The sequence below is a fragment of the Mus musculus genome, chromosome 11 (genome assembly GCF_000001635.26).
Source record: "Mus musculus strain C57BL/6J chromosome 11, GRCm38.p6 C57BL/6J".
NCBI lineage: Eukaryota > Metazoa > Chordata > Mammalia > Rodentia > Muridae > Mus > Mus musculus.
In genome coordinates this window covers 70,638,089-70,651,621 of record NC_000077.6, presented here as the reverse complement: position 1 = coordinate 70,651,621, position 13,533 = coordinate 70,638,089, and the positions used below count along the sequence as shown (strand labels likewise).

General features: G+C 50.3%; 3 protein-coding genes across 10 annotated transcripts; 1 reads left to right on the top strand and 2 right to left on the bottom strand.

The window, feature by feature from the left end:
- Nucleotides 1–200: 200 nt before the first annotated feature.
- On the bottom strand, nucleotides 201–4,392 carry Rnf167 (ring finger protein 167). Of its 6 annotated transcripts, NM_001316728.2 has the most exons (10): nucleotides 3,670–4,387; nucleotides 3,513–3,593; nucleotides 3,030–3,214; nucleotides 2,328–2,401; nucleotides 2,090–2,177; nucleotides 1,857–1,947; nucleotides 1,605–1,710; nucleotides 1,403–1,496; nucleotides 778–858; nucleotides 201–700 (listed from the first exon to the last, which is right to left on the bottom strand). In NM_001316728.2, the coding sequence occupies exons 5-10, from the start codon at nucleotides 2,103–2,105 to the stop codon at nucleotides 408–410; spliced, it is 681 nt and encodes a 226-aa protein (NP_001303657.1). In that variant the 5' UTR covers nucleotides 2,106–2,177; nucleotides 2,328–2,401; nucleotides 3,030–3,214; nucleotides 3,513–3,593; nucleotides 3,670–4,387; the 3' UTR covers nucleotides 201–407. The 6 variants fall into 6 exon arrangements, 5 of the variants coding, with proteins under 5 accessions (NP_001303657.1, NP_081721.1, NP_001350063.1 ...); XR_001780049.2 differs by lacking the exon at nucleotides 3,030–3,214 and having other exon boundaries at nucleotides 1,403–1,492; nucleotides 2,276–2,401; nucleotides 3,670–4,392; NM_027445.3 differs by lacking the exon at nucleotides 3,030–3,214 and having other exon boundaries at nucleotides 2,276–2,401.
- On the top strand, nucleotides 4,091–7,603 carry Slc25a11 (solute carrier family 25 (mitochondrial carrier oxoglutarate carrier), member 11). 2 transcript variants are annotated; one of them, XM_006534026.2, is made up of 8 exons: nucleotides 4,091–4,331; nucleotides 5,394–5,546; nucleotides 5,632–5,838; nucleotides 6,002–6,092; nucleotides 6,182–6,272; nucleotides 6,353–6,452; nucleotides 6,532–6,583; nucleotides 6,701–7,426. In XM_006534026.2, the coding sequence occupies exons 2-8, from the start codon at nucleotides 5,395–5,397 to the stop codon at nucleotides 6,854–6,856; spliced, it is 849 nt and encodes a 282-aa protein (XP_006534089.1). In that variant the 5' UTR covers nucleotides 4,091–4,331; nucleotide 5,394; the 3' UTR covers nucleotides 6,857–7,426. The 2 variants fall into 2 exon arrangements, with proteins under 2 accessions (XP_006534089.1, NP_077173.1); NM_024211.3 differs by lacking the exon at nucleotides 4,091–4,331 and adding an exon at nucleotides 4,583–4,854 and having other exon boundaries at nucleotides 6,701–7,603.
- A 32-nt stretch (nucleotides 7,604–7,635) lies between these two features.
- Nucleotides 7,636–12,520, bottom strand: Gp1ba (glycoprotein 1b, alpha polypeptide). 2 transcript variants are annotated; one of them, NM_010326.3, is made up of 2 exons: nucleotides 12,424–12,500; nucleotides 7,636–12,218 (listed from the first exon to the last, which is right to left on the bottom strand). In NM_010326.3, exon 2 carries the CDS (start codon nucleotides 12,210–12,212, stop codon nucleotides 10,008–10,010), a length of 2,205 nt encoding a protein of 734 aa, NP_034456.2. In that variant the 5' UTR covers nucleotides 12,213–12,218; nucleotides 12,424–12,500; the 3' UTR covers nucleotides 7,636–10,007. The 2 variants fall into 2 exon arrangements, with proteins under 2 accessions (NP_034456.2, XP_006532295.1); XM_006532232.4 differs by having other exon boundaries at nucleotides 9,747–12,218; nucleotides 12,416–12,520.
- Between the last annotated feature and the right edge of the window lie 1,013 nt (nucleotides 12,521–13,533).

The following is a 13,533-nucleotide window of genomic DNA, read 5'->3' as shown; positions in this document are numbered from 1 at the left end:
AGTATGTAATGGAACATAGCCATCCAGACCAGAGAATGGGTCCAAGCCTGCGGGTGAGGCAGGGCCACTTGAGTCATCCTGTGTAGGTGGGGCTCCCCTCCCTGAGTCATAGCAAATGCAGCTAGGGCTCTCCCCGACAAGTTCATCCTATGAGGTGATTATTTTTCCAGAATTTCACCTGTGTAAAGATGATCTTAACCTTTTTTTTTCATCCACAAAAAAAAACCAATTTTATTAATCCAAGAAATGAAAACCATGTCCCTATGGCTTCTAGCCCCCTCAAAAGGATGAGGCTGGGTTCATGAACCTGGGGTAGAATGTCCCCTATCCCTCACCCTCAGCTTATTAGACTGGAAAAAGAGTTTGTGCAAATAGGACGGTCACCAGAGGTACCAAGTATGGGGGTGTCAGGCCAGGGCAGCAGATGAAGGAGGTGAGGGATCTGTGGAGGGCCCAGGGAAGACCAGGGGAGCAGGGGCTAGGGATCCAAAGGAGGTGGGAAGAGTAGGGCTAGAGCCCAGGAGTGGGGTCCATTCTGAAGCAGGTTGGTCCCTTGGCTCCCCTTCATCGCCTTCCTCTTGCTCTTGAGTTTCTTCTTCCTGCTCCTCATCGCCAGGACCCCGATGTACAGGCTGTTTGCAGATGGGGCAGGTCTTGCGGGTCTGAGTGAGCCAGGGGTCCACACAGCGACTGTGATAAGCTGTGGAGTGGTTTATATGAAAGGCTGGTCTCTGCAGGTTGGGCAGGAACACAGACACAGGCACATGTGGGCCTTACCATGAGCACAGGGAAGTACTCGAAGCTTGTCCCCATCCTCATATTCATCCAGACAGATGGCACAGACGTCATATTCATCTCCTGGGAAAGGAAAGGATTCACTCAACTATTGGCAGTCACGCCCAAGAAAACTCACTGTACAAGTCTTATTGCCCCGTTTTCTACCAAGCCAGTGCAAACTTAGGGCACCACATAAAATCTTGGGGCTAGAGGGGACAAGCAGAGATAAGGGAAGTGAGTTGGGGGGGGGTAGGAGGGGAAAGCAGAACTGGGAGGGGCGAGGCGTTTGCTATAGCCTTATATGGTACTGGAGGCTCCAAGTCTAGATAACCCAACCCCTCACCTGCTTGCTTTGAGTTCTTCTGGCTCTTACACCTCTTACACCCCACACACAAAGTCAAGTTTCCTTTGTTCATCTCTGCTTTCCAGCGCCTGCTCTACCCTACCTCCTTTGCTTGTGGTTGGTTGGTCATCTTTTTTTTTTTTTTTTTTTTTTTTTTTTTTTTTTAACCAAGCAAAGGTGGCACCTTTCCGGTTCTTTTTTGAACCCTTTATCTACTCACTGGGTTCAAAAATCCTTCAAGATGAGGCCAGCTAGGAGAAAGGCCCCTTCTCCTGCCCTTACCTTTCTGATAGTCATGGGTAGGAATCTGTTTCAGTTGCTCTTTGGTAAGTCGGTTCCGCTGAAGCCGTTTCCGGTGCTGGATGCAACGAACTATCTAGGGATAAGGAAGAGTGGACCAGGCTTAAAAAATGATTGGAAAATGCAATAAACCCTCCCCTCTACCGATCCAGTCTGGCATCGTAAGTTCTCCTCAGCTACTTACCAATACTGTTCCCATGGCCAAAACCAGTAATCCTACAATCCCAGTGAAAGGAATGAGGTAATAGCCCAAGGGGAAGCTGTTGTCTGGAACCAGAAGCACCCGAGCCCTGAGGAGAGAGAGACACAACCTCAAGCCAGGTAAAATAGGGTTACTGGCTTGGGACAAGGCATAATGAGGAGAAAGTCAAGGCAGCCGAGGAAGAGCCTGAGCCTGAGTGGATTGAGAAGAACTGGAAGAAAGCATGCGTCCTACCCCTTCTCGTAGACAAAAAGGGCTCGTAGGTACTCTGCGCTTCTCTCTCCAATAAATACAGATGGGATCCAGATCTGCTGTTGGATTTCCTCTGTAAGGAGCAGGATATTAGGGATTTAGCCTTCTGTTCCTCAATTCCCTGAAACTGGCTTTTGGCACTTTTTGCAGATCTCAACCAATTGCCCTCCCACTCAACTCCACGGTGCACCCAGTAGTGCAGGCTTCTTCCTTACCGCTGTTCCACACCATGTTCAGCAGTTCATTGGAATTCACATTGTGCACCACAGCTGCACCATACCCAGCCTTCTGAGCATTTAGGACCTAAGGAGGCCAAGCGGGAGGGATAGAGCTGTAACCCTTGCCCTTCATTCCTGGTGTCATGTACCCTGCTTACCACCTCCCATTCCCCATTCAGCAACCTTGAGGTCAAAGTTGCAGTCGAATCTTCGAAGCAGTGCAATAAAGACTGACCCATTGACCGGGGCTGAGGGTGGTGGGGCAATAGGACCGCAGGCATTTTCTGGGTGGGCCTCCACAAGGAACCCCTGAGGGATAAAGGCAAACATTTTCATCTTTAGTTCTGTCTTCCACAGGACCTACCACACATAACACTATATACTACCTGCATTCTGCAGCTCTATCATTGCTCATTCTGGAGGTCTGAGCATCCCACCCAACACTGAATCTACAACTCAGACATGGTGATACATGCATTTAATCCCAGCACTTGAGACTACTGTGAGTTGGGGACAGCCAGAGTTCCAGAGTCCAGTCTCAAAAAAAAGAAAAAAGAAAAGGGATCTCTCAGCTTTCTTGAAGATGCAGTTACAGTAAACTACATCCCTTACCAGAGGCTCCCTTAACTTCTCAAGCGTAGTTTAGTTCTGCTTTTAAGTTTCCCACCGATAGTGGTTCACCTTGCTACTCATTCATGGCATTTTCAACAAGTTTCATTTTCCAATTAGCCATCTTACAACTCTACTGCTAACTGTGGCCGAATGAATTCTTGCTATGTGGCATGAACTTTGTAGTGAACTACTACAGACATGCTTATCACACTGGCACGATAGCCCTAGGTTAATTTCTATTTCTCATTTGACTCAGAACCCATAAAAAGCTGTCCATGGCCATCTATACAAACAGTAAGTTGCTCCAGAGACTGCTGATAAGCACCTGCTTTTTATCTTAGCCCACTCTCAGACTCCCTCTTAAACTTGGGAGTTCTAGGGGTTGTAGATGGTTCAGTGCTTAAGCGCACTGGCTGTTCTTCCAGAGAACCGGAGTTCAGTTCCTAGCATCCATGTAGCAGCTCACAACTGACTGTAACTCCAGTTCCAGGGGATCTGACACTCTCACACCTATGCATATAAAATAAAAAATGTTAAGTTCTAGAGGTGGGCACTATCTATTATCTCTGGATTCTGGACTCTGCGCGCTGGACATGATCATGCACTTAGGTTTTTCTGGATTGGGGACACTTTTTTTTTTTTGCTGGAGATTCAACCTAGAATCTCACTCATACTAGAAAAAGCACCCTATCATTGAACTATCCGCAGTCCACTGCATTCCGCTGCTAACTCCACTACTTCCTACCTCCTGAGCACGGCCACTTCGCCCCTACCCAGGATCCATATAGGGAAATGGGGAAAACATCACCTGCAGTCCCTCGTCGCTCAGAGTGGCCCCAAACAGAGCTGGAAGGTCTGCAAAGTCCATGCTGGCATTGTGCTCCGAAGTCTGCAGACGGAACACTACGTGTTTCAGTCTGAACCCCATTCTCAGCACCCTGTCCCCGTCCGACCCTCAGACTCACCGCTCGAATCAGCCCTCGGACAGGGGCTGCTCCCCACAGTACAGTAGCCACGACAACAGGAAGCGGGAAGGCCGCAGGGTGCATGGCAGCGGGAGGGGTAAAGCTGCGAAGGTCGCGTTCTGATCGCAGGAGCAGAAGCCGAGTCCTGCGCCCTCCTCTGCCTCTCCTTCAGGATCCCAGGGGTCCAACCACCCCTAGGTCCCACTTCTCAGCTACATGGGGGCGTCGGGGAAGGAACTCCGATTCAGGGAGTGAGCTATCAAACCAGCTTAGCGGAGCTGGTAGGGGAGACAATGTATCTTTCTCTAGTACAGAAATAGGACAGAATAGGAGCGAAGGCAAACAGGTAACAACAACAACAAAAAAACTTCCGGAAGGGTAGGAGAAACCTCAAAGAGGTGGGACTTCCGGCCAGGTAGACTGTCTTCCTATGCCCCTGGAAAAGGGTTTCCGGTAAGAAAGGCCAATTCCAGTATTGGACGCTCAGGACGGAGGACTTCCGGTCCCGAGAGGCCGGTTGAAAGAAATGTTTGACATGTAGAAGGAGCCTGCGGAGATGGAGGGAGCTTCGATGCTCAGGAGACGATCTAGTTTTTTTCCCTCAGTCCCTGAGATCCTGGAGCTGCCCTGTTTACAAACCTCTCCTTCGTCTGGCCGCCACGGTACGTTCAAAGTATCGCGAGAGTGCTTGCCACCACCCTCCCTCCACCCCCCCACCCCCTTTCGCCGCTGAAATATATCGCGAGAGGCCTCATAGCCCGAACTCGGCTGATTCACTTGCTCTCGCGAGGTTTTCAAACAAGCTTTTTTTTTTTTTTTTTCCCCGCGATTCCAATTCCGGAGGGGCGGGAATTTAGGGTAGCTTCCTAAATCGGCCACGCCCCTTCATCGTGCATCTTAGCCCCGCCTTATTCCCCGGCTGCCTTTGCGCTCCGAGCCTGCGCCCGCCCCAGCTTCCAGCTGGAGCCAGATTTGCCTGTCGGAGGGGCGTGCGCGCGCGCGCCCTCACCCTGTTGCGCGCTGGTGTCACCTTGGGCGCGAGCGGGGCTGTACGTGCACGGGACCCAAAGCCGAGGGCCATCAAGGGGCGATGGCGGCGACGGCGAGTCCTGGGGCTGGCCGGATGGACGGGAAACCCCGTACCTCCCCTAAGTCTGTCAAGTTCCTGTTTGGGGGCCTGGCTGGGTAAGCTCAGGCCCCAGTGATGGGGGAAAAGGAGGAAGGGACGGGAGCAAGCACCTGGGCCCAGTGTAACTTGGGGTGTGTTGCAGTAAATTGAGCCGGTGCAGGGTCCCTGATGGGTTGCCAGGATCTATTCATCCTTTGCAGGGACCCAACTGTGCTGCATTCAAGGATCTTTACCCTGTGTTTCCACCACCTTTGCTTCGTTGTGCCTGTTTGGGTGGTGGGTATAGGTCATTAAAGGCTTTGTTATAGGACTGCTTGGAGTCTTAGGATGGGGACGCCCTCTCCACCTTTCTTTAGATCGCCTGTAGTCCTAATTCTGCTTGAACCCTAAAGAACTGCCTGAGGCTTTTTGATTTGCATGCCCCTTACTGGGCAACTGGACTCTTTTGCTGGCACGTTGCCCTTGATGCACACACTTAACACACATGCCCACCAGCCTCCTGAATCCTTAGTGGCCCTGACCTTTGTAACTTCTTGCCAGGTTGCAGTAGAGCTGGAACCACTGACCTCTGATTCCCTTTCCTGCCTCACTTCAGGATGGGTGCTACAGTCTTTGTGCAGCCCCTGGACCTGGTGAAGAACCGGATGCAGTTGAGTGGTGAAGGGGCCAAGACTCGAGAGTACAAAACCAGTTTCCATGCCCTCACCAGCATCCTGAAGACAGAAGGCCTGAAGGGCATTTACACTGGGTACTGTGGCCTCAAGTTGGGGAGGGAAGTTGTTGGTTGGCAGGTCCAGACCTTGGCCTGATGTGCTGACATTTCTACTCTTCAGGCTGTCAGCTGGTCTACTGCGCCAGGCCACCTACACCACTACTCGCCTTGGAATATATACTGTGTTGTTTGAGCGCCTGACTGGGGCTGATGGTACACCCCCTGGCTTTCTTCTGAAAGCCCTGATTGGCATGACTGCAGGTGCAACTGGTGCATTTGTGGGAACGCCAGCTGAGGTGGCTCTCATCAGGATGACTGCTGATGGTCGGTGAGTTCCGTTTCTGAGCTTAACTCCAGCCCCATTCCTGGACTCTAGGATGGTGTTGTTAGTCTATATCTACATCAGGGCACTTACCTATTCAGGCTTCCCTTTCTTTGTTCCATGGACCCTGGTCTGTCCTGATCTTGGCCTTTCCCTGCCTTTCCCCCAGGCTTCCAGCTGACCAGCGCCGTGGCTACAAAAATGTGTTTAATGCCCTAGTTAGGATTGCCAGGGAAGAAGGAGTCCCCACACTGTGGCGGGTGAGTGCGAGGGTTGGAGTCTTGGGCCATGCTGGGTTAGATCTCTGGCACTTTTGACTGTCTCCATTGCCTCCACCCTCCACCTCCAGGGCTGCATCCCTACCATGGCTCGAGCTGTCGTTGTCAATGCCGCCCAGCTTGCCTCTTACTCTCAATCTAAGCAGTTCTTGCTGGACTCAGGTGAGAGACCCAGAGCTGAGAACTTGAGCCTGGCCTGAGCTACCTGAGAGTTGACTACCACCTTTTGCTTCACCTCCCAGGCTACTTCTCTGACAATATTCTCTGCCACTTCTGCGCCAGCATGATCAGTGGCCTCGTTACCACTGCTGCTTCCATGCCTGTGGACATCGTCAAAACTAGGTGAGTCTGCAGCCTGGGACTGGAGAACTTGGGGAGGCCCCCCTTTCTGGTTTTCATGTTCATACTGACTCTCTTTCAGGATCCAGAATATGCGGATGATTGATGGGAAGCCAGAATACAAGAATGGGCTGGTGAGGAGGGGGGGGAAGGGGTGCCCTGGGAGGGATGCGAAGGGAGCTAGGGACAGGGGACAGAGCCTGGACCAGGACCAGGGCCTAGCCCCAGCACTTGCCTGCCTGTCTGTCTAGGATGTGCTGCTGAAAGTCGTCCGCTATGAGGGTTTCTTCAGCCTGTGGAAGGGCTTCACACCATACTATGCCCGACTGGGCCCCCACACTGTCCTCACCTTCATCTTCTTGGAACAGATGAACAAGGCCTACAAGCGTCTCTTCCTCAGTGGCTGATCTGGCATGGTCCCAGGACTAGTGTGCCAGGCTTCCAAGCCATCCACTGCTATTACAGTCGCTATGCCCTGGAGGACCTGGATTCTGCTACCCTGGGCTATTCTATTTATTTTCCCTCTCCAGTGTGGTTTTCTCCTTTGCGGTAAAGAACTTAGTCTGTTCTCCCCCTACTCCAGCCTGCCTGCTGTGCTTGCCTGATGCTTAGAATCACTTTGCCCCTGGCTCTTCCTGAGGAGACCTAAGACACACACCAAGGATTTCTAGTCTCCTCTTGGGTGTTAGATTCAGGGCACACCAGACAGCAGATCCCTCTCTCTGGGGAATCCAAGGCAGAGCTGAGGAGACAGGAGAAAGCAGAAGCTGTCAAGATGACAAAGGGTCTATGGTGGAAGATGTGGCCTTCCTCCTCCCTGAGGACTTAATAAATTGGATTGAAATACCAACCCCAAATCTGGATAGTCTTAAGGATCATAGGGGGAGGTAGCTGCACAAAGAAGCTTATATCTCTGGAAAACAAACTGGAGTTTTAACAAAATAATTAAAGAAAGTCACCTACTGGTTTTATGAAAATGCTGTGTAAAGTCGTAACTCAACAGCTGACAGAAAAGAAGAAGAAGCAGCAGCGCTGGGCAGTGGTGGCTCAGGCCTTTAATCCCAGCACTCGGGAGGCAGAGACAGGCAGATTTCTGAGTTCGAGGCCATCTTGGCTATACAGAGAAACCCTGTGTCAAAAAACCAAAAAAAAAAAAAAAAAAAAAAACCAACAACAAAGAAGAAGAAGAAAAAACTGGGCCTTGTGCATACTTGCAAGCCATTTGTCCCAAAATGTGGCTGACTCACAAATTATATCACAGTTGTCAGGAAAAGCCTCTGGGATCTGCCTTTTCAGCATCAAGAGGGAAGGGACAACAAGTCTAAATTGAAGCAGGGCATAGTGGTGCTTGCTGTTTATCCCAGCACCCAGGAGGCAGATTTCTGAGTTCAAGACCAGCCTAGTCTACAAAGTGAATTCCAGGACAGCCAGGGTCACAGAGAGAAACCCTGTCTTGAAAGACCAAAGCAACAACAAAAACCCCCTGGACTTCTATGGGCTAGAGCCACAGTGGTTGAGTGAGAGGTTCAGAGCTCTTGGGGGATATAACGGAGTCAAACCCAAGGATTGAGGCAAAAAGAATATTGATCAGAAACTGGGTTGGCTAGAGAAAGTGATTATTTTTTTCATCCATTTTGTTTGTTTTTTGAGACAGAGTTTCTCTGTGTAGCCCTAGCTGTCCTGGAACTCACTCTGTAGACCAGGCTCGCCTCGAACTAAGAAATCCACCTGCCTTTGCTTCCCAAGTGCTGGGATTAAAGGCGTGCACCACTGCCCGGCTTTTCATCCATTTTTTTAAGAAGTATGATTCCCAGGCTCTCAAGGATCCTACAGACTTGTTGGCATATAAAGGGCTATGGAAAGGTCAAACCAGGAGACGTGCTAGGCAGCCTGAGGGCTGTATGCCAGGTCAGACAACAGGCAGGCAGCAGGTGCGAGCTGTCCCTTTGGCAAAGCCTTAACAAAAAAGATGGTAGTGCAACATCCTGGTGCCTCTGCCGCTACTTTCCTTAATCCTTCCATGCGCAGCATGCCCTAGGCCACCCTAGGTAGCCACCTGGAGACATTTGGAGCCTGCACCTTTACTTAAGGAGTTTAAAGTCCAGCAAGAAGATGCAAGAACATTTGGAAATGGCTATAGCAGTGGACTGCATCTTGCCCAACTTAGGAGAAAGATTTGTTCATGGTAGTAGTGAGGTAGACTGAGAAGGAGGCAGAACTCTTAGCTAAAGTGAGGATGGGCTCAGAAGAAGACTACTGCTGGCACAGGTGACCCATGAGACATTTCAGGTATGAGGTACCATGAGAGATGAAGGTGAACACCATGAGAGATGAAGCTGGACACTAGTGTCACATGCCAGGTCCAGGTCAGCAACAAGATGAGGACCACAGAGGCAAATAAGAGCCAGAGGAGACCAAGGACATAGAAGCCCAGGGGGAGAAAACAGCAGTCAGAATTGAGAAAAGGACTGCTTTCAGAAGGTGAAGTCCATGAAGAAAAGTCTGATGGCTAACCTCTAAGATTTGTCTTCTACTTGGAAGAGTTAATGGCAGGAAAGAGATTGAGTCAGGTTCACCGGAAGATCTAGAACCATCTGGAGAAGGGCATTCCATAGACCCCGGAAAGTGCAACCTTCCTTCCCTTATCTGGCCCCCAATCCCCGAATTAAACTAAAATGAGGTGTGGAAGAAAGCCTCACTGGGAGAATCGATGAAATTTTGGGAGAGAGAAAGATGCCATTACATCCAGCTTTGAAAACAGGAGACTCAAACCCAACAGGCTGCCACACCCTTTGCCAGTCCCACTGACGTGGCCAGCAAGGAGAGTTGTGTTCTAAAGACTACACATGTGAGGAGCATAGCCGCCTCTCCTGCAGCCAGGCAGCTTTAGCTCTAGAGCCTTTTCTATTCTAGACTTGATACTGAGGTAGCCTGACGGGAAGCCAAGCTCTGCAGGAGATGAATCACTAAGGTGGAGGTGTCCTACCTGCCACCCTCAGCTACAGCTACAAGTTTGTTGGGTATTTGGGATCAGGATGGTAGCAGTTGGGACTTTGGGAATTCTTGTAACAGGTGCTTCAGCCGCTCTCATTTCCCCCCAAAAGCTACATTTTATTTTTAAAAATATTTTTATTATACAAATGATAACATTGGTAGAAAACCAGAAAGTGTTAAACAGGGAAAAAATACTCATGATATTTAGGGATAGTGCTCCCATCCTGGCTAATGGCTTTCCAAGTTTTCTTCCAAGTATGAATGAGCGGGAGCCATGCTCCATTTCTGTTTGCTTTTTCTAGCTTTTTCCCTCACAAAGTGGTAGTAGTGACCATGTAGCCTGACAATGTTCTGAGTGGAGGCTCAATGTGGGAGGCTGATCCTGTGACCACCCAGTTCCATCACCTCTACCTCTTGATTTGTGAGGTCTGGATCTGGGTGCCTAGATGTAGAGGGGGCTTCAGATAAAGGAGAAATGGCTAGGATGTCCTGTAATTGTCTCAGCCTCCCATCCCAGTTAGATCCTAGTAGAGTCCAGTGAAGTCGTAGGATCTCCACTCACTGTCACAGACTATGGCCTGAGTACCTAATGCCCACTGTGCCCAATAGGTCCTGACCACGACCCTGACTCAGAGCTGAGGGTCGCCGTCCTGCTACCAGAGGCCCCACTCGCCCATTAGGCCTTACCCACAGGAAAAGGCTAGACCGGAAAGTAGGGAGTGATCCTTGAAGGAAGAGCAGCCAGGCCCGGGGCATAGTTACTTGCCTTGCCCTCTGCACCTCCAGGCTTGTGGTGTGAGTGCTTGTGGCCAATGCAGCAGATTGTTCCATGTCCAGACTATGTGGTGTCACATGCCAGGTCCAGGTCAGCAACAAGATGAGGACCACAGAGGCAAATAGGAGCCAGAGGAGACCAAGGACATAGAAGCCCAGGGGGAGGAAGCAGCAAAAGTCAGAATTGAGAAAAGGACTGCTTTCAGAAGTATCAGAGCTTACTAGAGCTACCTCTGGGAGATTGAGAAAGCTGTTCTGCTCTGGGATTATTGTGGTGGTGGATTCTAAGGTAGGGAGTAAAGTGAGCTCTGTGGTAAAAAATTGTTCTAAAATTGTCTCAATTGGGGTAGACTCTGGAGTGGTCAGGGTGGTAGTGAGCACTGGGGAGATAGTGGACACTAGATTAGTTAAAGTGGTGCTGGGCTCTGGGGTAGTCAGGGTGGCAGTAGTGGGCACTGGGGTGGTGCTGTGCTCTGGGGTAGTCAGAGTGGCAGTAGTGGGCACTGGGGTGGTGCTGTGCTCTGGGGTAGTCAGGGTGGCAGTAGTGGGTACCAGGGTGGTGCTGGGCTCTGGGGTAGTTAAGGTGGCAGTAGTGGGCACTGGGGTGGTGCTGGGCTCTAGGGTAGTCAGGGTGGCAGTAGTGGGCACTGGGATGGTGCTGGGCTTTGGGGTAGTCAGGATGGCAGTAGTGGGCACTGGGATGGTGCTGTGCTCTGGGGTTGTCAGGATGGTAGTAGTGGGCACTGGGGTGGTGCTGTGCTCTGGGGTAGTCAGGGTGGAGGTGGTAAGCATTGGTTGGATGTTGGGCTCTGGGGTAGCCTGGGTGGAGGTGGGCTCTAGGGTGGTTGGGGAGGGGATGAGTACAGTATTGAGTTTTAGACTGTAGAAGGTTGGGTTAGATTCCATGGTCTCTGGGAGTGTGGTGAAACCTGGGCTCTGTGTGTGGATGAATGTAGATTGTTTCTTAGTGGGTTTATGAGTTGGAGGCAAAGAAATCATTTGGCTGTCTTGAGAAGTAGAAGGTGCTGCGGCGAGTAGGCTCCAGTGGGTAGTATGAACTTTAGTGTTAGTAGAGAACTTGACCTCAGTTCTTGTGGCAGGGACGTCAGGGATATCATCATAGTCATCATAGTCTGTGTCACCACTACTAGTAGGGCAGCCCTTCCCTGGGTAGGAGTAGACAGGCGCATTGTCCAAGTTGGCACATCGTACACTGGCCACGTTAGGAGTTGTGTCCTTGACATCCACACCCTGCTTCCATAAGTAGACATTGTTGGCATTTTCCTGGAGCCAGTGACGGAAGTAGAGGATTTCACAATCACAGTACCAGCTGTTGGCGTGGAGAAAAACAAAAGGCAAGAGGAGGGTCCCAAAGAAGCCCTTTGGTATTGTGCGAAGCCAGTTCCTTTGAAGGTAGAGGGTATCAAGATCCTCCAGCCCATCTAGGAGCCCAGAGGGCAGCTCACGCAATTTGTTGTTGGCCAGATTGAGTTTCTTCAGCTTGGTCGTTGGCAACAAGAGCCCGGGGGGCAGACTCTTAAGATCATTGTTCTGCAAGTAGAGCTCTTGGAGTTGGCTTAGGCCATCCAGGACACCAGGAGACAGTGAGCCCAACTTGTTGAAGGAGACGTCTAGAGTAGTGAGTGCAGGCAATGCCCATCCTAGGGAGGGCAGGCTTTTCAGGTTATTATGGGATAAGTCCAGGTTTTCCAGCTTTATCAGTTTACCATTGGTCTGCAGGCTCGTCAGCTCACATCTATCCAGGTACAGATAAGTGAGGTGAGTGAAATGCACCAGTGATGCTGTGGAGAAGGTACCCAGTTGGTTCTCGCCCAGGTGGAGGATGCCTGTGTCTGCTGGCAGGTCTGCAGGCAGTGCTGTCAGCTTCTTGTTCTCACAGTTTACTTCCAGCAGGCTGGTCACTTTGGAGATACTACAAGTGTGCTGGGAATGCAAGGGACTTGGCAGCAGGAAGAGCAAGATGAGGAGAGCCATATGAACCTGTGGGCAAAGGGATGCCACCCATTACATCATTTTCCCAGCTTTTAGCCCTTCACTGCTGCAGTTCTTAGGATCCCATCTAGAAACAGCTTCCACACCTCCCAGACTTTTCTCTCCTTTTCCACCCCTGCCTCCAGCCCTTGGTTCTTATTCCCTCCTTAGAACCTTCTCCACCTCTGGTCCCAGCCCCAGCTTACAGTCAGACAGACAGTCCTTTGGAGGAACAGAGCTTCTTCCAGGCTATGACTCGGTCCTTCTCTCTACTAGCTGCAAGGAGAGCCAGCCCAAGAGCAGGAAGGAGATAGAGTTGGGGAGGAAATGACAACCTGATAATCAGCTCCTGTGACCCAGGGAACAGTCTCCCTTGCGGGCAAAGGCTCTTATCAGCTCTCTGCACAGCATTCCCCAAAGCCCTCCTTTTGGTTTTACATTCTCACTTTCCTTCCACCCCGGAGAGATCTAGAGACTTTGCAGCTACTAGCCACCAGCATTCAAAAGCTCCTTTGAGTGCTGCCTCTCTTCTCCATAGCAGTTCTTAGAGATGTCATGCTTCCTTACACTCCATGCCACCTTCCTACCCTAAGCTGAGCCCCTCCCGAATCTGGGGACTGCTGACATTCTAGTCTGCATCCCCTGGGCACGTGACTGGTATTCTCTAAACTGTTTTTGTAGCCTCCATACTCAGGACTATTCCTTCCTGGGGATGTGACAAGTGACACTCATTTTCTCTAGCCTGTGTGGTTGGTCCTTCTCAGACTCCTCTGTGGCTTCCTCTAGCTTTCTGGAGCAGTAAACCTGCTTCCAGAGGCTTCATAGGTTTTTGTATCATAACCCCATAAGTGCCTGGGAAATACTTTGCTGTGCATTTAATCACCACTTCTGCCCTAGACTTAAGTCTTTATCTCTAGTCTAGATCCTGTTTCCTGAGGCCTACATACTTAACATTAGATGCCACTTGGAGTTCTCTTCTTACATGTTCTTCAAGTATAGAAACAGTGTACATCACTGAGAGGTTCTGACAGGAAGGCCATGAGTTTGAAGCCAGCTTGAGCTACAAAAGAAGACCCTTCTCATTAAAACAACAATAATAACAATGACGACAATGACAACAACAACAAAATAACATCGAAAACTCAAGTATATTAAAAATCAAGTTCATTATGCAAATAGCTTCATCTGCTGGCCTGAGGTATAGGACTGTCTATAACACCAGTCCATGGGAAGCAGAGGCAGGAAGATCATGAGTTTGGGGCCATCCTGAGCTGTATACTGAGACCGCAAACCAAACAAAAAAGAAGCCCCATAAAAAAAAAAA

Coding starts and splice junctions, on each gene's coding strand:
- Gp1ba (XM_006532232.4), bottom strand. CDS start 12,212: ATGGCTCTCCTCATCTTGCTCTTCCTGCTGCCAAGTCCCTTGCATTCC.
- Slc25a11 (NM_024211.3), top strand. CDS start 4,760: ATGGCGGCGACGGCGAGTCCTGGGGCTGGCCGGATGGACGGGAAACCC. Junction 6,093..6,181: donor GAGTCCCCACACTGTGGCGG/GTGAGTGCGAGG, acceptor CTCCACCTCCAG/GGCTGCATCCCTACCATGGC. Junction 6,273..6,352: donor GCAGTTCTTGCTGGACTCAG/GTGAGAGACCCA, acceptor TTCACCTCCCAG/GCTACTTCTCTGACAATATT.
- Rnf167 (NM_027445.3), bottom strand. CDS start 3,753: ATGCACCCTGCGGCCTTCCCGCTTCCTGTTGTCGTGGCTACTGTACTG. Junction 3,594..3,669: donor TCCGAGGGCTGATTCGAGCG/GTGAGTCTGAGG, acceptor TTCCGTCTGCAG/ACTTCGGAGCACAATGCCAG. Junction 2,402..3,512: donor TGAGCGACGAGGGACTGCAG/GTGATGTTTTCC, acceptor TTTATCCCTCAG/GGGTTCCTTGTGGAGGCCCA.